This window comes from Spodoptera frugiperda, chromosome 27, assembly GCF_023101765.2.
Source record: "Spodoptera frugiperda isolate SF20-4 chromosome 27, AGI-APGP_CSIRO_Sfru_2.0, whole genome shotgun sequence".
Lineage (NCBI taxonomy): Eukaryota > Metazoa > Arthropoda > Insecta > Lepidoptera > Noctuidae > Spodoptera > Spodoptera frugiperda.
The window spans coordinates 11,735,861-11,759,719 of record NC_064238.1 but is presented as its reverse complement, the minus strand read 5'-3'; the positions used below and the strand labels follow the sequence as shown (position 1 = coordinate 11,759,719).

At 37.2% G+C, this 23,859-nt stretch overlaps 1 protein-coding gene across 45 annotated transcripts in view; it reads right to left on the bottom strand.

Annotated features, from left to right (window-relative positions):
- The window catches only part of LOC118263930 (mucin-17), a 135,261-nt gene that overhangs the window by 91,567 nt on the left and 19,835 nt on the right, over positions 1–23,859 (bottom strand). For all 45 annotated transcript variants that reach the window (XM_050705517.1, XM_050705549.1, XM_050705540.1 and 42 more), the window contains exon 3: positions 11,609–11,689. In XM_050705517.1, coding sequence (XP_050561474.1) covers positions 11,609–11,686 — 78 coding nt within the window. In that variant the 5' untranslated portion in view covers positions 11,687–11,689. The remainder of the gene's footprint in view (positions 1–11,608; positions 11,690–23,859) is intronic.

Here is a 23,859-nt window from a genome sequence, read left to right as displayed (position 1 = left end):
GTTTACAATTTAACAAAAAACTCTACAATATTGACTAATCGGTTACGATCGGATCGTACGAGAATTTTTAACGACTTTTATAATATTACTTTTCTATCGAGTTTCACGATGTGAAAAATTATCACAATCACACTAGGGTCGCTCTAAAGGAATTTCAGACCACCACAAATGGGGCTAGTAGGGCTGATGCCTGATCCGGAGCTGCGGACTACCTAGCGGGTTTACCGGGGCTCCGGCTCGAAAAGCAAGAGTAGGAACGGGCTTTTAGTCAGTAAGAGTCTGACACTGTCTCTCGCCTCGCCTAAGGCGAGTGAAGTCACAGGATGATTTTTCCTCCTTAAAAAAATACATGATCTGCAATGCAACCAGTTCAGTACCTTCAGTAACGTGTTCAGCGCTCCGATTAGTTGGCTTATTCGAGCTGGCCAATCAGAGCGCCGAACGCGCTCTCGTTTCGATTACTTTAAACGTAAAGCAAACTCGTACTAAGGGTATTGATTTACCTTTTGCATAAACCATCCAATCAGAGCTGAGAACAGATAGAGGTGTACTTAAACTACGTAATATCCGCTAACCATAAGCTTTATTACCACCGATAGTAGGAAACAAAAAATATATACTAATATCTACAGTTATAACTTATAACAGTTCTTAAAAAAACACGTCACGATATTTCCTTTCCCTCCGTAGCTACTAACCTTCATAATTAATAAGTTCGTTATCAGATTGTTACACTAATATAACAATAATATCTGATACATCTCGGTTAAAAAGTTCTTAGCATTATGCAACGTAGTGCATTCTCTGTTATTTGTAGTCTAAATTAAAATGAATCGTACAATTGAATTCCTGGTATCTTTCATAAGTTTTTAGATTGCACTTTTGTAGTGCAACTTAGTTTTTAAAAGTGGTTTTCATTGTGTTAATTTCTTTCTTTGTTAAAATTCATATTTCGACATCTCCTGGTTCAAAACCCGGATTTATAGTTTTGGGGGAAACCAATTGTCTCGAAATTGATATACGAGTGGACAAAAATGGAATAAAATTATTTTGCAATGTCATAATAGACACGGAGTTTAGACTGATACCATTGACATTTCTTGGTAAAAACGTGCACTATTACAATAATAGATCTAAAAATAACACAATACAAGAAAAGCCAGACAACTTTAAACTTTGACTGCACAGTTCGATGCGGTTTCTGGGCAACCAGCTACAGGGAAACGTGTAGCGGGTTGGATTCCTGCACGGAGCTCTTTGTGTGATCCCAAAATTGTTGTTTTGGGTCTGAGTGTCATATGTTTGTGAACTTGTATGTTTTTAAATGTACCCCCGGCACAAGAGAAAAACCCTAACCATGAGCCATGTTTACGGCTACGGCATGTAGGCATGTAGGCTACGGCTCAAAGCAGTTGGATGATTTAAAAAAATATGACTAAAAAAAAAAAAAAAAAAAAAAAAAAAAAAAAAAAAAAAAACCTTAATTCTAAGTACTTAAGTAATATCTACCCACTATAGAGAAACCCAGTCCAATCTCCGACCAGTAATATCAAAGCCTAACCCAACCTTTAATACCATATCATTTATGTGCTACAGGCTACTAAACGCAATACATGAGCTAAAATGTGAGTAATTTTTCTAATCGTCGCCTGACCTTCACGAAACGAAAGGCTTAGACTGATATTACGTCCTTGTGTCGGAAAACACTTGTCTACAACCACTTAGTTCTCACATTCGAGTAAAAATTATGATACTAGTACTACCTTAGTACTTTGGAATATTAGTTTTTTTTTACTTTTGATGGTTTGACGTTTGGCCGCTATCTCGCCTAATGGTAAGTAATAACGCGGCCCACCATGGAGCACGCCTATCCATAAGCAACCTTCACTCGGGCTTTGAAGATACGCATGTTACACCCATCAGGAAAAACAAACTCCGGCAAAGAATTCCACTCCATAGCAGTTCACACAAAGCTTGAAGCGAAGCGCTTCGTGTTATATACCGCTGGTCTAATTAAGGATAAAAACCTGCAAAAATATCGGTTTTTTTTTTCATTCCATATTCATCAATTATCATCATCATCATTTAAGTGTGGGAGAGCCATGCTTCGGCACAAATGAGCCGACTCGATCGGAGTGATACCACGGCCTCACAGAAAATCCAGTCCTTAGAAATTGTTTTTGATACGAAATCTTTACTAAGGAAAAGTTTAAGTACACATTAAAAGTCTCTGAGTGTGGCTGTTAGTCTGCAGCAATGAAACTATGGGCTAAACCACAGTTGCTGCCAAGAAACGGTTTATGGAAGCCACAGGATTTCACATCATAGAAATAGACTGGAACTATTCAATCAGTTTTATGTGAATTTCATGGAAAATCAATTTGTTTTATGCGCAAAGTTTATTATTTCGAGTAATATATTATTGAATTACGCAGACAATATATATGTACAGTACATATGTGCTTACACCATGTAATTGCATAATTTAAGAATCCGTTATGTTAGCCACATTGGAAAAAGTGTTAAATAAATAATTATCTTTTATGAAATGGGTAGATGACAAATTATCATTAGAACTTGAGACGGGATATTTACCATGTTTATTTATGTCTATGAGTTTCCGATATTTCGGCACTGTTGCAAGCGCCATGATTACGGATGAACTGGTTCATCCGTGACTATATCATTATCATCCCTATTCTCAACTTTTTAAATCCTATCTACGGGACAAGAAGCCGAATCATTTTCATACCTACCACTTAAAACACCCTGCCAAAACTGAAATTAAACTTCACAAAAACCATACACCACTAATAAAGATTGTACTGCCACCGACCTGAGTTCATGGTTCGTATACAATGAAGATACTCCATCATACCAAGCCTTGAAGAAGCGTGAGAACTGTGCTACATAATATGTATGTATGTATGTACGTCACGCATAATAAAACATAATTCTAATGACATTATTAAGATATCAGTTGTTTGTTTAATAATGTTATTGCCTTTGCGGTATTTCTTATTACTATCTACTGTTGTAATCCTAGTTTATTTTTCTTTAAAAATATTTAAAAGATAAGCTTAATACTTACCATAGGATCCACCAGCTCATATACCGGCTTATACCATAAAAAACTCAAGAAAATCTTAAAATTATCGAACAACTGCCATACTTTAGCACCTCGTTAGAACACCATGCGATCACATTATGTATAAAGACATTAACTGTAAATACCACCATCAACAACACATTGTCACCTACACTAAACCGTCTATACTCATTATAACAAAAATTGCGAAATTAGACCCTACACCAGCAATCTAAGGTTCATTTATCTTTAATGACTGTCGTTCTATAGTGTGCACTTAAAGAAAATAAGCTTAAAATTGGTCGTACTTCAACTAGGCCGTTATTATGATGTGGTTACTGAATAATGTACTTTATTGATCAATTCTTGAAGCTATTTTAGGACTATATTTGTCTGCTTTACTAATCGATCCTTTCTTAAAATGCTCCATCGACTTCAGTCTTCTTTTTTCAATCGAAATCGGTCAAAATACTATAACCTTGTCCTAAATGTATTAAACAATTTTCTGAAAACCGCATCAAAATCAGTTCGGCCAATCATGAGATAATCGTGCACCAACATACATACAGGTCGAACAGAGAACCTCCTTCGTTTTTTAAGTCGGTTAAGAACTTCCTATAATACACAACTGTCAATCATTACAAATTTAAAAATGAAATCTATGTACTTGAAAATAAATGACTCTTTTCCGTAATACATAATTTGATCACTTAATTCTAATATTGAAAATCACTTAAAGTATTTCAAATTGCTCTTTAATTTGTTTCTCAAGCAACAATAATGTCAATACTAAATGTATGTTAACGATGTATTTACCTTCTAGAAAATGTTCATCATTAAATTTTCCTATTAATATTGTTACAAAACGGTGAGTTTTATGTGCAGTGTCATATAAATATGTGCCTATAAATCTCTTTAATCAAAGAATAAGATAAACCGGTAAACGAGCAGACGGATCACCTGATGGAAATCCATCGACACCGCCCATGGACAACCGAAACAAAGATGTTACTAGTACGTTACCGACCTTTGGGGATTAGGAATTTAAGAATTTACTGTCTTTAGTACACTTTCCACCACTCCAGAACTAAATACGAGATATATACGTGTCTATATTTATGTTATCGACTTAAGAAGTATCCTGACAGCATAGTCTTATTAAGATTTAGATTATTCTAACTACTCTTATAACTATGGTTAGTCAAAGTTAGTAGAAATCATGCAATTATTAAAGTTATGTACAAGTACACATGCCTAGTTTAAATATAATCTGTATTTACATATCTACATAGGATACCATTTATCGAATAATCCTGCAAAAATAACATAAGAAGAATGACAAAAAAAAGGATCTTTATTTTAATCTTTTTCTTTCTATATTTGTCTATTTTTGTTTAGGAAAACCCCAGTACTAAACCAATAAGCAACTATTAGAACTGTAGTTAGTCAAAGTTAGTAGAAATCATGCAATTATTGAAAGTGCTGTACAATGTTACTTACTAAACGAATGCCATGCATTGTATTCACTTTGTTTAAAATGTAATCTCAATTAATATTTACATCCACATATTATTATAATGACCATTCTCAAAATATTACTAGAAGAAGAATAATTAAAAGAAAGATTTTATGGGATAAGCCAGTAAATGAACAGATGAGTAACCTAGTGTTAACCAATCAGCGCCGTCTATGAACAGCTAGCAAACACCAGAGGTGTTACATTTGCGTTGCCGGTCTTTTGAGGATTAGAAATTTAAGGGTTATTGGTGAAATGAAGATTGAGGAAGATTAGGAAGGGGTAATTGGGCCTCCGGTAGCCTGTACGCTGCCCGCGTTTCGGAGGTAAGGAATTTCTTTCTTTATTTAGATCTCTCTTATTCTCTTTCTATGTATGTTTAAGAACACCCTAGTACTAAACCAACAAACAAGTCTTATTAAAATGACTACTTTTACTACTATTAGAACTACAGTTAGTCAAAGTCATGCAATTATCGAAAGTGCTGCGCTGTGCAGCATACTAAACGTGCGGTGCATTGCACTCGTCTAGTTTACATATTATTATAATCTTTGTTTACATCTGCATAAAGTTGGTGTTCGTGTGCTATTGTAATTTGTTTGTGATTAAGTTGATCGTTCGTGTTTGCATGTTATTAGGGTTGATATTTGCTCAAGAGTTAGCTGTGATGCATTTGTGAGTTTTATTCTCAGTTAAATAAGGGATGTTTCGGTCTCTTAGTTTCTTAAAGTGTCAAGTTTCCTAGCTTTGCCTCCTGGTATAAAAACAAACTCTAATTGGTATTTTGTTCATAAAATTGGTCAATTCATCGGGTAATTCATCAACTTCTCCTTCATGCCTAAGGCCCATTCAGGACGACTGGCAGAAAATCTAAATAAATATTATTTTCATTCTGCAACTCGCCACACGTTTCTTTTTGGGTGGGATTTGAAACTTTATAATCGTCAAGACAATTTAATAATAATATTTTATAAGTATCTTTGTTTGTATGTTTATCCGCTCGAAATCCTTCTGATGAATTCTAGAACAAAGATTTAAAAATCTAGGACCAGTAGAAGGTAAGTTAGCAAAGGTTATCTTATTTAGGACATTAGACACATGACAAAAGCTAAACTCGTACAGGGTAAAAAGCGGTTTTCGCAGTTTCGCACGTAAACAAACTCGTAACAAAACATACAATTTATTTGTCACGATTCAAATAAATCGGACCGTGCATTTATAACTGTAAAGTTATCTTCAAAGAAAGTTAAAGTAACTGTGACGTAACAGTTATCTACTTGACTACGGTAGTTTAATTGTATTCAGTTAGCCATACTATTATACTATTATGCATACCTACTCAGTAGAATAAAATTTGCAAACGCATAACTAACCTGAAACTTTCTCAAAAATTAATTTAATTTTTTCTTTACCGTCACCTGTGGAATATTTTTGCGATGATCTTTTTTTTCTAGTATAATTTTGCTGTTTTGCATTTATATTTATAAATATACATTCAGTTCAGCAATTATTTTGTTGTATTATTCTTAAGAATTGTCTAGTTGAAGTTAGTTTTTGTAGTGACTTCCATTTGTCCTCCAAGTTCCACTAAAAATGAGATATTTCATCATTAAAGTGATATCTTCATAAAAAGGACAAGTAGTCTATTTGAGCATAATATGAACATCTACGGTCACGTCGAATACTTCAAATTGATTTACCAGTCTCAATAGAAAAACGTAACAAATACTGTAACAACTAAATCATAAATATCCAGGAGCTGCGGACTGCCTAGCTGGTTACTCGAAAAGAACGAGTACGAACGGGGTTATTTTTACTCAGTAAGAGACTTAAGACACTTCCCCTCGCCTCGCCCAAGGCAGGAGAAAACATATGATGATTTACCTTCCTCAAAAAAAACTGCAACAATCAAAAACCAATGCCTCAAAGACAATAAAAAAACATTTTGATAATTAATGAACAAAATTAAAAATGCCATTTATACAGTAGCAAGCAACTGACGCGTGAAAGATCGCGTGTAAATATAAGTATGATAGGATAATTAAGTAAATGACAAGACTAGAGATGTGACTCTCGAACGTATAGAAAGTGAGGTGATCGACTCTCCGACTAAATTCATTCGCGATTTTAACGCTTACCGACGACACTAATCGATATTACTTATTATTATGTCATTTTAGTGAAAACTTGGTTTCACTGGTCAATAGCTTGTTGCTATGTAAGTATTGTTTTTTTGTTTTTTGTTATCTAATACGAATGATAGCGAGCCTATTTTATATTGTTTTGGTTAATCAGACTTAAGTATAAGTTTACTAGCCTCTACGCGCGGTTTAAAGCGCATTTCATTTAAAAAGTAGCCTATGTGTAATTCCAAACCATATTCTACCCCTGTTCCAATTTTTTGACTAGATTGAGTAACAAACATACACACAAACTCACAAACATTCGCATTTATAATAATATTTAGATAACAAGACTATATCTTCTTACATACCATAACCGTTATTTAAACTAATAGAACTATAGTAGGTTTATTGAGAATACATATTATATACTTTACTAAGAAACGAACCTAAGACCACTTGCTTAACAGAAAAAACTGTAGGTACCACAGAAAGTGTATGGTATCTAAAAATCTAGGCTTAAAACTTCACAAAATCAAAACTGTCCCGACCTTTTTAGCTTTTAATATAATTAGATTTAAATCTAAAGTAATTGAATTAACCTTACCACAATAAGACTTGAGGCAACACTTTTCACAGCCACTTAACTAACCACAAGTTGACTTTGAGACGTCACTAATAATTTTATTGTAACTCTACAACACTTAAGTAACAATAGCATACTTTAATTAGAGTTTAGGCCTATATTTAACCCTAAAAAACTAAATTCATTGACAGTTATAGCCATTAAAATCAATTGACCGTCAATTGACTTGCAATCACATTATTTAATAGAGCTTACTGAAATCTATTTCTATCCTCTTTTAACCAATCTAAAATGAAAGAGACAGCATGATACTAAACAAGCATACGAAACAAACTAGCCTATAATTTTACAATAACACTTAATATATCTATCTCTATTTAATACCCTACAAATGATAAGGACAGAAACTATAAAACAGCTGACCTACCATTACAGTAACTTGTGTATTTATGACGTTGAATATAATTCAGTACAGTGGGCTTAGTACGAGTTTGTTTTACGTTTAATGAAATTGAAACTAAAGAGTGGTCGGCGCTTTGATTGGTTGGTTCATTGCATAGGCCAATCAGAGCGCCGAATGCACTGACGTTTCGTTTTCTTTCAAAATAAGGCAAACTCGTACTGAGTACAGAGTGCCTAAAGCAAGTTTGTTTAACGTTAACTCTGATTGGTTGATTAACTTGGAGCTCGCCAATCAGAGTGTGAAACGTCATAAACATGTCGATGGAACGTAAAACAAACTCGCGCTCACAGATCTCCAATACAAAATTTATTGGTTTATCATATTCAAGAAACAGATTTGCTGGTAATTACATATATAGTTTAACGACAGAACTGGTTTCCCTTACATTTCATTTTATCTGAGTAAGTGGAGCGGTTGTCGTTTACTGCAGTTGAGCGGTATTCAATTACGATATTTGCTTCTGGGGTTTTATGATATGATTTGATTTTATTGAGGACTAGATAAACTGGGAGGTAATCATCTAAAGGTTTTTGAGTTTAATGACAACTTGATCGAAAAGAGATCAACAGAATCTATTATAAATGTGCAATTAATGGAAAAGTTAAAAGAGATAGATGGAATTTTGTGAGAGAGAGAGGCAAAATGAATGAAAATGAAAATTTGCTAGAATAAAATAGAAGCTTAAAAGAAAGATCAAGACAGGTTAACAAGTATTATTTCATATAAAGATATAGATGCAAGTACTTAAAATAAAATAATCATTAATTCATGACTGACAAAATAATTACCAATTGACGTGCAATAAATGTGACCATTTAATAAAATGTATCATACGTCATATCTTATTACATTACATAAATTAATAAACGTAACTTAACCTTACAGAAGAACTCAAAACATCAAACAATAATTACTACACCTATAAATAGCATTATCTAGTGGAAAAATATACAATATTGTATTACCGATAAATAAACTTTAGGTAAGCAATTAAAAACAAATATAACAAAAATATGATTGAACACTACATTCACTGTGAAACGCGTTGGTGCAGATAAATGCTGGCAGTGGTTAACAATATACCTCAACCTTGGTAGTTGACCGAGCGCGACACTGCCTGCTTTGTAAGCCTGTCGCTCAACGTATGATTATTACTTTTTGTGACATAAGAAATTTGAGCTGATATTCAATATTTCGACCGTTGAGAAGCTAATTGATCTAAGAGTGATTATTTGCGATATTGAGATATATACAATTATACATCTTGATCAGAGTGATTAGATTATCATTCGATGGAGAACTGAATGTACTTATATAAATTAATATCGCAAAAAAATGTCGCTTAGATCACCGATTTGTTACGGATATTGAATTTGGATTATTGAAGCACAATCATTCAGTTGGTGTTACACCAAACTCAATCATTTGTCAAAGAAATGTTACATTTATTCAAAAGCCGTGTCTCAAACTTGAAGTTTATCTTAAACTCAAGACCATTAAAAAATATAGAAGAATATTCATCCACCTTCATAATGGGTCCTCTAGGTAAGACTAGGTTATCTTTTTGTTAACTGCTACAAAAATAACCATCATATTTGGTACAATAATTCAGGAGTTATACGCAAACAAACATTTCAACAACTCGTTTTTATTTATAGACATTTTCATCTTATATAATACATAATTATCTTCAAAGCGTCCACATAATTGTAAAGAAACACCGAATTCCAAAGTAAAAAAATCAACAATTCAAATAAGAAATGTTTTTCTCAGTACTGACATAAAAAGTCCAATGTATCACCAGCCTTATTTAAGTTACTTGTATACATACATAGCTATGTTAAGTAGGTATAAGTTATAAGTAAAGGTGTGGCGCAACTGTTTAATTGTTCCGACGTGTTACACTTTTAACTTAACTGGATCGTATCGGAAATTCTTATCGATCATTTCGAAATGTATCGAGTTGATCGATTTTTTTTTCCTTTTTCACCACCTACGAAAAAAATACCTAAGCAGTTATTAGATGTAGATGTGAGATATGGTTATAACAACTTCAATTATAAAGTACGAGATTTAAGATTTAATTCCTGGTTAGGCCAATGTTTTTCAAAATAATCTATAATACATACAAATACATACATAACCTGACGCCTGTCTCCCATGGGGGTAGGCAGCGACAATGGAACGCCAATTGCTATGAATCTTACACACCTCTTTCGCTTAATCTACAGTCATCAGTCTTTTCATGCATGCTGGTTGGTTAACAGTACCTTTAATTTGGTCCTTCTTTGATATACCGCCAATCTAGTCGCCTTATACTTTTCAAAATTATCTTTAGTCTAGAATTGCAATTAAACTGATAACTTTACTGATGAATTTCAACTCTTATAGTGTCTTTAAAGTCTTTTGATCGACTTCACATGCAGTCGGCAACTCGACAAGTCTGTGAAGTAATTATTAAGCTCATATCAAGTAAAACAAGTTTACAGCAAATTATATATTTAACCTGCGTCTTACTTTCAAAACGTTCGACTTATACTTAACTTAGCTCAGACTTGCAACTTACTGCGTCATAGCTTAAGTACTAACTTAGTGAAAACTTGTATAGTGACTCACTTTGAACTAAATAAATCGGTATAAACTCAATAATAGAATGGATAAGGACAATTGTTTGTTACCTCATGAACTCTAAAACTGCTAGACGGATTTAAATGCAATTTAGCCTATAAATAGACCGTGACCTTGATTTATGCACAGTGCTGAAATTTATTCAGAGGCCTCCTTGTCATCAAGCGTCTAACTAAAAAGGTTTTTGTTAACGTTGGTAAGTCTGCGTTTGGCCACCAACCCGCTTACTGCTTAGGATGGCGAAGCGAAGATGTAGCCAAAGATGCAACACACAGACTTAGAAAGTACCTATTCACTCTGACCTTGAAAATACCCGGGTTGTATTTCTCAGGAAAAATAGAAGTGGCAGATTGTTCCATTCCCTGGCTGCACGGAAAGGTAGGTAAACTTCTTGATATATCCGAAACCTCGAGGTTTATAGCCATATTTGTAAACCGTTTGTCTAGCTAGGTAAACTATTACTTCTTAATAATATCATAGGGAATGTAACAAATCATAAATGCCTTTTAAAAATAAAAACAGTACATCGATCAGTACAACCGACATTCCTTTCGATAAACAAGCTTTTCTTCCGTATGCGTAGGCGCCGATTGTCCTATAAACCTTTACTGGTTCGGTCCACATCATTCTTAATTTGAATTGTCCAAATCCTGCCGGCCAACGCGATTGTATCCATTCACTTTGTTAAGTTCGTGTATGTTAAATATGGAGTTATCGAGATACGTTCGATATTCGAACTTACATATTTTGTGTGAATTGAATGAGTATTGTTTTAATTAGGATTCTAGCCTATTATAAAGTCGAAGTTTAAGGAATTAAATAGTTTAATTAGTATATCATAAGTTATTATGTATAAGTTCATAATTCATAAATAACCACGAACAAAGATATACTCTGCAAATAATCAGTAATCTCCTTTAGAAAATTCCGTATTCCTTTTAAATGACTTATCTGTTTTTTTATGAATAACTCGAAATGAAATAAACGAAAGAGGTCACCTATTTAAAAAAACTTAAAGGCTCTAACTTAATTTGAAACTAGTCAAGTTATCACGTGTAACTATTACGTGGATAAATTGCTACACGTTATGTTCTTCGTCAAACAATTACGTGAGTAAGCCGATAACATAATAATTAATTTAGTATGTCTCACGAAAGTTATAATAAAAACATAATGCATTATTCACTTAATATTAATAACATACCTGAGAGGTCCTCAAGGCGCTGGTGACGGCGAGCAGCGCAAGCGCCGCCACGCACCACACACCGGCTCGCATCCTCATGCACTGCAACAAGAAATATATTTGTTACACTTACACTCATTTTTGTATATTATACAAAAATAATACTAATAAGTACAGATGTATATAATTTAGTGTTGTATGGGACCCTGCGCCATAAACGAATTCAAATAAAAACTAAGAAAAAATATGTACTTTAGGATAACTACCACGGATACTTTAGTTAAAAGTAAACATGCTACCATGTACATATGTACATACAGGGTGTCCCAGAAATCGACGTCCAACGGGCACTAGATGATCAGCAAGGTTTCAACTGTTATCAGAAAAATATAAAAAAAAATCTAAGTCCTACAGTTTTTAAATTACAGTGACTTATGTGTTATCCACGAAAAAGTACACCCTGTGCCAGTCTTTTGACTCTTGTTGCTACAAATCTTTATTTTTTCGTCTGCAGTCTTCCTTACATTATCCTGAATAGTGCTCCAGGAATATGGAATCATAAATTCTTAGCCAACTGCTTTAGATTGGAAAACATTGTTAGTTTTAGAGGAACCAAATACTCTGAATAAAATGTTCACCTTACTTTAAGTGACTGTACTGAATAAATTATGTATGGCGCTAGTAGTGGCAAATTTCACCAAAGTTGGCGCATTTAATAAGGATTATAAAATGGTATAGCACTTTGCACATTATTTCTTAAATTCGACACAAAAAAAGATTTTTCAACGAAACTCCGTTTCGATGAATTTATTTGAACTTACTAAAAATTCTTCTAGTGTACTCAAATCATACGTTATAACCTCGTATGCACTAGACAGCACTTTGCACGCTATTTTTTATCATCATGTTGAAAATCAGCGAGGATCTCTTGTCAAACAACATTGTCTGTTTACCCGTGATTTCGCTTGCAGCATTCGTCGGCAATATTACTAGACTTACTAGAGGAACTGATGTTGTGTATCATGTTTCACTAAATAATATTGAATGATTGCAATGATATGTTTATAGTGCATCAAACACATTATCAAATGTGTAGTAAAATCAAAAGGAATGGACGCGGCAGATTCATGTACACAGCATATCGACGCGGTAGTGGTATGGGTGTACATGAGCCCTTACGCACAATTACTCGTCACACCACATCAAAAAAAAAAAAAAAAAAGAAATGGGTGAATCCTCCGATTAAGTTACGTGTGCCTTGTGATCAAATGCGGGATGAAGCATCAAATATTCTTTAGTTTGTCGAGGAAGAGTTATTTGCACCGTTATCTACAAGGAATTGCAGGTAAAGCAAAAAATAATTTAAAAAATAAATAATCAACACGGCGCAGAAAAGCCAGTGCTCAGCTAAAATGCCGAAGCCCGGGTACGATGGCTCGAGATGCACAACACCAGTTCGTCTAGCGATAATATTGCCGACGAATGCTGCAAGCGAAATCACGGGTAAACAGACAATGTTGTTTGACAAGAGATCCTCGCTGATTTTCAACATGATGATAAAAAATAGCGTGCAAAGTGCTGTCTAGTGCATAGGAAGTTATAACGTATGATTTGAGTACACTAGAAGAATTTTTAGTAAGTTCAAATAAATTAATCGAAACGGAGTTTCGTTGAAAAATCTTTTTTTGTGTCGAATTTAAGAAATAATGTGCAAAGTGCTATACCATTTTATAATCCTTATTAAATGCGCCAACTTTGGTGAAATTTGCCACTACTAGCGCCATACATAATTTATTCAGTACAGTCACTTAAAGTAAGGTGAACATTTTATTCAGAGTATTTGGTTCCTCTAAAACTAACAATGTTTTCCAATCTAAAGCAGTTGGCTAAGAATTTATGATTGCATATTACTGGAGCACTATTCAGGATAATGTAAGGAAGACTGCAGACGAAAAAATAAAGATTTGTAGCAACAAGAGTCAAAAGACTGGCACAGGGTGTACTTTTTCGTGGATAACACATAAGTCACTGTAATTTAAAAACTGTAGGACTTAGATTTTTTTATATTTTCTGGTAACAGTTGGAAACTTGCCAATCATCTAGTACCTGTTGGACGTCGACTTCAGGGACACCCTGTATATGTCACCGGAAAATAACAAGAACCGGAAGTTTATTTAAAGGAGTATGCCCAAAAATTTATGGAGCAATAACCCAGAATCGTTTAAAATAATTAATGTGTGGCAAGGTAGATACGATTTTATTGTAACTTTCGTGAGACATACTAAATTAATTATTATGTGTTGCGTAATGCTGCTCATGAATATGAGCCTCTAGCATGGCTTGAAACTAGTCGAGTTCCTCGTCAAAACGTTACGTGAGTAAGCTGATAACATAATAATTAACAAGGTAGATACATAATATATCCTAAATTCAATCATTATTTTTGGTAAAATCATCGGTCAAGTTTCTCGTGGTTTCGCCATGTATTAAGATGACTACATCTTACTTCTTTTCTTCCACATTTACTAAAATGTGGAAGTAAAATAATACAATTTATCTGTCTTTTAAAATCTTACGCAAGTTTAAAATGTATAAACATACGGTCCATATTTTTTGATTTTCCGGTGACGTTACCGTCTTAAACTTTAAAGCAAATCACTTATTTAACACCCAACGTGCTAACCACTGTTTAGAAATGAGGTGTTAATAGATAAACTCAACAATGCTAACTGCAGGTGCAACTTTACATAAAACTTGTTAATTTTATACTATTTTAATGAATAGGAAGCTATTTCCGATTAAAAACGGGAAAAAACGAGAAAATGTTTCGTAAATAATACAGAGGAGTTTGTGCGAGTTTGCTATATGTTTCAAAAGATCGAAACGGGTACCGTACCGCATTCAGCGCTCTGATTCGTTGGTTTGATGAAGCCGGCCAATCAGAGCGCCAAACGCATTTAACATCAAATAAACTCGTGCTAAGCTCTCAGACCCAATATTACGTGTATATAAACTAAAACTATAATGCAAATGAAAGTAAGCTTTATTATTTATTTGTTACGTTTTTACACTTATCTTCTCAACCTCTTCAATTTTGTCATACATATAGATGGAAATATAGTGTAGATCATCTTTTTCACAGTGGACAAAACTGTGTGTAAAAGCTAGTCTAATCCATAAAGTAACAAATGTGAACGCTCTCATAAAATCATCACTCCATCACTTCATATCTATAAATCTATTCAGATGCGGAGGTCAGAGAGGCGGAGTTGTACGAGGGGTACAAGGCGGCAAAGGCCGCCCTCAAAGCGGAAATTTGGCGGGCTAAGGAGAAAGCCCGCCGGGAGATGCTGGAGACTCTGAACAGAGATCCATGGGGGCGCCCCTATCGGATGGTGCGTGATAAGCTCCGCACCTGGGCTCCCCCGCTGACTCAGAGTCTCCGGCCAGAAGTTGTGGAGGAGGTAGTTGGCGCCTTGTTCCCCGACTTCGGAGGGGTTTCACCCTCCATTCATGACTCCGCCCCCTGCGGTGACCAATGCGGGCCACAGCGACGATGACGACGACACCGTTCCCGAGGTGACCGAGGCAGAACTGAGAGCGGCGGTGCGCCGGATGGGCGCCAAGAATACCGCCCCAGGACCCGATGGCCTACATGGTAAGGCGTGGGTCCTGGCCTCCGAGGCTCTCGGGCCTCGATTGATAGGTCTCTACAGCGCATGCTTGGAGAGGGGCCAGTTCCCGCTTCAGTGGAAGACGGGAAAACTGGTCCTCGTGAAGAAGCCGGGGCGCCCCGCGGACTCTCCGTCCGCGTACCGGCCCATTGTGCTGCTCGACGAGGTGGGAAAAGTCTTCGAAAGGATAATTTCGAACCGCCTCGTCGCGCACTTGTCCGGAACTGGGCCGGACCTCGCGGATGGCCAGTTCGGCTTCCGCAGAGGGCGCTCCACGGTGGACGCCATCATGCGCGTAAGAGACCTCACGACGGGGAATGCAGTGTCCAGGGGTGGGGTCGTCGTGGCGGTGTCTCTGGACATCGCCAACGCTTTCAATTCCCTACCCTGGAGCTGCATACTGGAGGCACTCCGGTATCACCGGGTGCCTACCTATCTCCGTCGTGTTATCGAGGCCTACCTGACGGATAGATTCGTCACGTACCCCGGTCACCAAGGTGAGTGGAACCGGCGAGAGATGTCGCGCGGTGTTCCACAGGGTTCGGTTTTGGGGCCGCTCCTGTGGAACATCGGTTACGACTGGGTGCTGCGCACCGACCTCCCGAACGGCGTCAGCGTAGTCTGTTACGCCGACGACACGCTGGTGCTAGCGCACGGGAGGTCGCACCAGGCGGCGGCCAATTTTATGGCGAGAGCGGTTGCGACGGTCGTTGCAAGGATCCGGCAATTGGGACTCGAGGTGGCGCTCCACAAGTCCGAGGCCATGTGTTTTCATGGCCGCGGGAACGCGCCACCTCTGGGTGGGTCCCAAATAACGGCAGGAGGGGTTACCATCGGTGTCGGGACGACGATGAAGTACCTAGGACTCGTCCTCGACAGTCGATGGAACTTCGTGGAGCACTTCCGACGTTTGGCTCCTAAGTTGGAACGGACGGGGGCTGCGCTTAAGCGGCTCCTGCCCAACCTCGGGGGGCCAAATGCCTCCTGCCGGAGGTTGTACGCGGGGATCGTGCGGTCCATGGCCCTCTACGGCGCCCCTGTATGGGCCCCGAGTCTGATGCGGCGGCCAGCTCGGGCGCTACTTACGTCCCAGAGGGTCATGGCCATCCGAATAATCCGTGGATATCGTACGATCTCCGGGGAAGCGGCGAACCTCCTTGCCGGATTGCCACCATGGGATCTGGAGGCAAAGGTGCTTGCGCGCGTCTTTAGTTTGCACGCCGACGCGCGTCGCCGGGGCGAAACTCCGCTGCCGCGCCAGATTAGTGCGTGGCGGGACGAGCTCCGGCGTGATCTCATGGTGGAATGGCAGCAACGACTGTCGCAACCGAGGGCTGGGCTCGCTGTCATTGCAGCGGTAAGTCCCCTCTTTGAGGAGTGGCTAGAGAGGCGCCACGGCGTCCTCACCTACCGCCTGACGCAGGTGCTTACCGGACATGGAAGTTTTGGTAGGTTCCTGTTTCTGATTGGGCGGGAGGAAACGCCCGGGTGTCATCACTGTGCGGACCGCCCGGAGGATACGGTGGAGCATACGGTGGCGGTGTGCCCTGCATGGGCTGAGCACCGCCGTGTCCTCAGGGATGTGGTCGGCGACGGCGACCTCTCGCGTCCGGCATTGGTTCAGACCATGGTGCGGAGCGAGGGGGACTGGGATGCCGTCTCCTCCTTCTGCGAAGCAGTCATGCTAGCTAAGGAGGAGGCGGGGCGCGTGAGAGAACGAAACTCTTCACGCCCCAGACGTCGCGAGAGACACTCCGGGCGTCGGGGATCGCGAGACGATCTCCGGCCACCGTAAGTGCGGGCCTGCGGACGGCGAGCAAGGGTAGCTCGCCGCCCGACCAGAACCAGACCCGTGCGTGCGGCGCGTTGCGTTCCGCGCGCGCCTCAAAGAGCCATCAGACCACCACAGATGGGGCCCAGTAGGGCTGATGCTTAATCCGGAGCTGCGGACTACCTAGCGGGTTTACCGGGGCTCCGGCTCGACAAGCAGGAGTAGGAACGGGGTGGTTTTTAGTCAGTAAGAGTCTGACACTCCCTCTCGCTTTGCCCTGGCGAGAGAAGTCATCGGATGATTTTCCCCCCTGAAAAAAAAAAAAAAAAAAAAAAAAAAAAAAAAAAAAAAAATCTATAAATCTGTCATTGAGCACTTTCACTATAACCACATACGATACGATAGCTTTCGATTTCATACTACTACCATACTTCTGTGGTCCTGGTACCTGCTAATTTTAGAATAAGGAGTTAAAATATGAAAAATTAAGGGATGTATTGATTAAAATGTCACCTAAAATTAATGTAACCAATATTAATCCAAAAGAAAGAAAATATTTTTTTTAGCTGTTATGAATATTTTAATTATTATGTACTAGCTATTCTGCCAGCGGCTTCGCCCGCATTCCCATGGGATAAAAAGTCAGTAAACCCAGTTTGTATACCAAGTTTCCTCAAAATCCGTTCAGTAATTGCAGCGTGACTGACAAACATCCAAACACACAAAAACTTTCACGTTTGTAACATTAAATATGATTTATGTTCTATATACAAAAATTAACACTATTAAGGAAATAAAATTCCGAGATATTAAATGAAAAATGAAGCATTATAAAAATAATTTGCTAAATCTCATTAATCACTTTATTTTTTAATCCAAAGGATTAAGCACAACATTTCAATGGCGTTTTTAAAAAACTAGTTTTAACACCTGACCAATAATAATCTGTGTCGATAGACTTGATTAGTTTATTACTTTTAAACTTTTTAATTTCAAAAATGGTGTCCGATATAACATTGTCTGAATTTCAATCTCTCTACATTATCAGTAGATGTTAATTATATTATTGAAACTTTTATTTAATTTAATTTTGTATTGTTTGGCCGTGACATAAATCTACATCCTGATCTGAAAGTTTATGAATCTGATTAACTAATTGTTTTTAGACATATGACTAGTGACTCATATTGTATCAGTTACACGATATGTATCTTTATGTACTTTGTAATAAGTTGAAATTTTATTAACAAGAACTTTTCTATAGTGGCTTCGACACCAAAGGGCCGGCTCGACTGGAGTGATACCACGGCCTCGCAAAATATCGACGTGAAACAACGCTTGCGTTATATTTCGTTATGTAAGTGACTTTCTCATCCTAATCCCCGTTTCTGCAACCCTAAAATTCCGAACTCCCAAAAGGACGGCAACGCATTTGTAATGCCTCTGGTGTTTCGGTGTCGATGGGCGAAGGCGATTGCTTACCATCAGGAGATGCATCAGCTCGTTTACCGACTTATACCATTAAAAATCAAAAGTTTGACTCATATTTTATTGAATAACTGATCGTTTCAAAATGTTCTCATCGTAAGGAATGAGGATTTTCACATCACTAAATTGGCTGATGTAGCTTCAGGTCTATTGATATTAACATAAACCATTTGAATATTTGCCATAGTCTCAAGTCAGTCAGTCACTAATCATTAGAGTCATCTTTTCATGAAGATTTTCAATCAGCAAAGGTTAATAAGTACACCAGAAAACTCCAATAGTAATACAGCGTTATCTTTTCGTTTAAAAAAGTCAATTTCAAAACATAGTTATTCGAACAAAAAAAAAGCAAATCTATTTTACGAATCAAAATTTCGCAAAATGACGCATCAATTGGTCGCGGTACGCACCAATAATCGATTGATCAATTAGTAGGAGACCCGGCGCCGGCGCTGGTATGCGGTGCAACGCTTTCTATGACCACACGAGCCTAGATGCTATGTGGAGCGGTGGACTGATGTAATGTTTTGTTTTTCGCTATTTACATGTGCTAGGGTTTAAAATAGTTTGTTTTACGAGTATAATATATAACTTTTTTATTAACAGACTATCTGACCTGGCAAAGTTTGTACTGCCTCGTACATTTCTTACCCGACTGCGCCAGAAGGAGGGTTATGTTTTTCAAGAGTATGTATGTATATATGTATGTATGTATGTATGTATGTATGTATGTATAATTGTTTGGCACGCCCTGCAGCCTAAACGACTTGATGGATTTTGGCTTGAGAGGTGTCGTTGGATTCGTATTTACTGTGAGAGTGACACTATTAATGTGTTACATTTCTTTTCTCACCTTTTAAACCCTTCTTGAACTTCCACAAATAATATTCAAGAACAAAATTTGCTAATTTGCTAATACTAGAGACTAACGAATAGCAGATCAAAAGATGGCAAGAAGAGATGAAATACCTAATCATAGTTATTTCTGCCAGTAACGCATTAGTTTGCGTATTTTTGTAATGATCAATATCTTCTCAATTTTTATACTCATCTCTCCAAGTATATCTATCTCACATAATCTCTCATTATAATCTCGTCTCTCTACAAATATACTGGTACATTTTTAGCTTACGCAAACTAAAAAAAAGTGTGTTCATATTACGGTGTTTAAAAGCAATTGTCTTTTATTTCATTTACAATTAGTCATGCCAGTACCTACCTAATTATTTTAACAAACAAAGGACACACTCCCTTCCAAACACAACAAGGATACATGTATTACTCACTCCAATATATGGATTTACCCGTAATCCCCGTAAGTAGAACGCGGGCTTTTACCGAGGTAATCAAGTGGTAATCGAATAACTAAGGAGTTTACTAACTTAGAATACATTATCGTAATGTTTCAATCAGGTATTTGCATAGCTATGTCGGTAGTTGAGTGATAAAGGACGATCAATCAAGTAGTCGAACACTGAAAATTCTTCAAGGAAAAAGATACAGCACACATTGGTTTACCGGGGCTCCGGCTCGAAAAGCAGCAGTAGGAACGGGGTGGGTTTTAATCAGTAAGAGTCTGACACTGATTGGATAATTTTCTCCCCTTTCTTTCTTTTTTTTATATTCAAACATTTAGTAGACTATATAGCAGTCGATCTCATTTTCTATATTTATTTGATTAAATTGTGGACTGTTAAGAAAAATAAATAAAATCTTAATATTTCGATGTCCAACCGAATAAAGAGCCATATCGCATTTTTTTTGTAAAGTATATGACACTACATCTTAACTCAGTAACCACACATGCGCATGACTAGATGATCGAGCCACTATCCAGTCAATTAGCAATCGCTTAATTAGGCTCTAAATTAAGTGCTTATCCAGTCGTCGACTTCAATGTAATTACTCAACTCATACATAGATACATTTGTGTAGTTGCATTTTGCTCTGGAATCGCTGAAATCCATGGAGAACAGAGATCGCTTATGAATTATGCTTATGGGTCCTGTCACGCATTGAAACTAGTCAAGTAGACTCGTAGAACAATTACGATATGGGGGTAAATCATATTATGTGATGCATATTATTGTTTTGCAATTGGCGTTCCATTGTCTCTGCCTACCCCCATGGGAGACAGGTGTGAGGTTATGTATGTACGTATTATTGTTTTGATTAACGGCTTACATAATCAAGTACTGATTTAGCTTATCCGGATTAGTACCGTAACTAAACAGAACAGACTATAATTACAATCCACTAAAATACAAGCCAACATGGCCATCAAATAAACGTGAGCTGCGCATACGCATGCCTATTGTCAACTATTCAAGTTTGGAATTAACAAAAGATAGCGATCGATCACAGCTGTTCGAATAAAAAGTTTTTAAAACGTAGCGGTTAAATAGACAAAGAAACTGCAAAAACAATGGGTACTAAGGAAGTAGGTGGATTGAATAGGGATAGCTTAGTACTATAGTACAGACTGCCTCGATGGTCGAGTGGTTGTAAGTGCGTCTGCCGGGCAATAGGTCTCGGGTTCGATTTCGAAAACGACATCCATTGCTTTGTTATGTCAAAACTAAACGTGTAAAGGTACAGCTGTCAAAGATTTATAAGTGAACAAAATCAACTATTTATTAGGTACAATAAAATTACACACAGAATTAAACTGAAAACCTACCACACAGCACGGTTGGCGCGGTGGCGAGACAACTTGCAGCCGCGCAACGTATAATGAGTTAGATTCCCGCACGAAGCAACTCTTCTTGTGATCCACATATTACTGTTTCAAGTTTGGATGTCATGTGCATGTGAAATTGTATGTTTGTAAACGCATCCACGACACAAGAGGCAATCCTATTGTGTAAAAAGATTTTAAAAAAGTAACGTCGTACTAACAACATCTACAGCAACAAGATTGTCGAAATAACTTTGAAATATTATCACGTAGTACTAGAAAACGTTATTACATTTTATTGATTACATCCAAGTAAAACGAAGTGCGATCATAATTATATCAATTTGTGAGTAACAGCCTTACTCTTAACACTTTCACTGTTAACTTTAAGTGCAGGACAGATGCATAGGTAAGAAAGAGATGGATAAACTACTATTATAATGTAGATTAAAGATAAATATTGTAGGAGAGAAAGAGATAGTTTAAGTTATTGGGACGATAAAAGTGCAGTTTGGTATGTGCGAATTTGATGTTGATTGAAACTAATTATTTATGTGTACTACCACAATTGGCCACAGTGCCTTAAGATACAGTAAACAGGATAATATCTTATTTGACGAGGAACTCGACTAGTTTCAAGCCATGCTAAAGGCTCATATTTATGAACAGTATTCTGCTACACACAACGCGGCGACTGTCGAGTTTAAGTTCAAGTTCTTCGTCAAATAACCACGTGAGTAAGCCGATAACATAATACTTAATTTAGTATGTCACAAGAAAATCATTCTGTCTTCAAATTCCTTGATAAACATCAATCATTCACACGAAAGTAGAGTGCCTTTCCGTCACCATTAAGTAGTGACCGAAACGATATTAAAATTTAATGTATATCTGGGACAATGCACATTACTATACAAGAATTTTTGCAACGCCTTACGTAAGTCGAGCCGATCGGTCCGTTATACATTTAACACCGACACCGTGACGAACGCGTTCGGTGCGGAAGTGTATTTGTTTCCATTGATTGATACAAATTAGTTGGTGTTTAATTACTGGTTTGCTGGTTCAGTGGTCGGAAATATGTTTTAGTATGAGGTACTAAGTTATGTTTATTTGTGTGGGAAAATACTACTTTCTTCAGCGATGCAGGTCTATAGGAAGCAGTGTTCCACAACTTTATTTATGTTATAACTTTAGTGAGGCATACAAAATTAAGTATTATATTATCGGTTTACTCACGTAACTGTTTGACGAGGAACTCGACTAGTTTCAAGCCATGCTAGAGGCTCATGTTCATGAGCAGCATTCCGCGACACACGACGCAGCGATTGTCGCGCTGCTACTGACAATTACGTGTGTAAGCCGATAACATTATAATTAGAATGATAGTGTGTGATGAACAGTCTGTCAAGTCATTTAATTGGCTGCTAAATCAATTAAGACTTACAGAAGATATGGCAATAAGTGTCAATTTAGCATATCAACTATAACAAAAATGTCACAATCGATCTTTAGTTTCTTAGAACTTAGTTGTTTGGTATGCAGTCTAAAAACCTTGGCAGGCTGTACTTTTTGTTGATCATGATTTAAATACTAATTTTAAGTACCTAAAGAATAATATATACTGAACAAAATTCTTAATGACATTGATCCAGTTTCGACATTTTACACTGATCACTGATTTTGATTCCCACATCGGCAGTGCGCTTTGGGGATTACTGATGAGAACATTATCAATAGCAACATGAAACTTTTTTTATGGGTGAAAAATCATCCAATGACTTTTCCCGCCTTGGGCGAGGCGAGAGGTAGTGTCAGGCTCTTACTGACTAAAAACCACCCCGTTCCTACTCCTGCTTTTCGATCCGGAATAAACCCACCAAATAGTCCACAGCTCCAGATCAGAGCAACATGAGACTAGAATTAAACTCAGCAAAAGGTTACGTAAAGCATGTCTTGGCACTATTAATTAAAAATTCTCAGATCTGTACAGCGACAAATCCCACGTTATGTCGCGTGCTAACATTAAGGTACACAAGTATTGAACAATTGTCAATGCAACTGAACGGAACCGGAATACCGGCAAATGTCACGGACAGTGAGCTCGGAACTTAATATGTTATTAAAAAGTATACACAAGAGAATATCACGTGTCAAACGCAACGCTGTCGAAGTAGGAATTTATTGGTTGCTTGAGATTCGTTTACACTTGTGTGTTTTGTTAGAGCCTATACCTAAGTACATGGCTAATACAAAAATAATGTAAAAGGAAAATTACATAATATCTAACTAAAACACGGTTTGCTTACGTAAATATACGGAGAAAATCTCTACTAGTTTCAAGTCACAGAGGGACGTACTTATTAAACCGTGATTTTTAGTTCATTAAGGTAAATTTTGTTTTAGTAAAGTGAAAAGTGAATGAAGATATAATATGAAGAATTAGGATCGATCATTTGGTCACATATTTCAGATGTAGTAAGAAATGTACACTAAGTTTATTTCGAGTTTCAAAGAGTAAAGATTTTCGAAGATGTAATATCTAAACCTCTAAGCAGATATAAGATTAGCAGATATGCTATATCAATATATACAAGAAAACAAAACTATAGAAAACTGTAACAATAAGAAAATGCACAAACATTTTAATTACATAATTAAA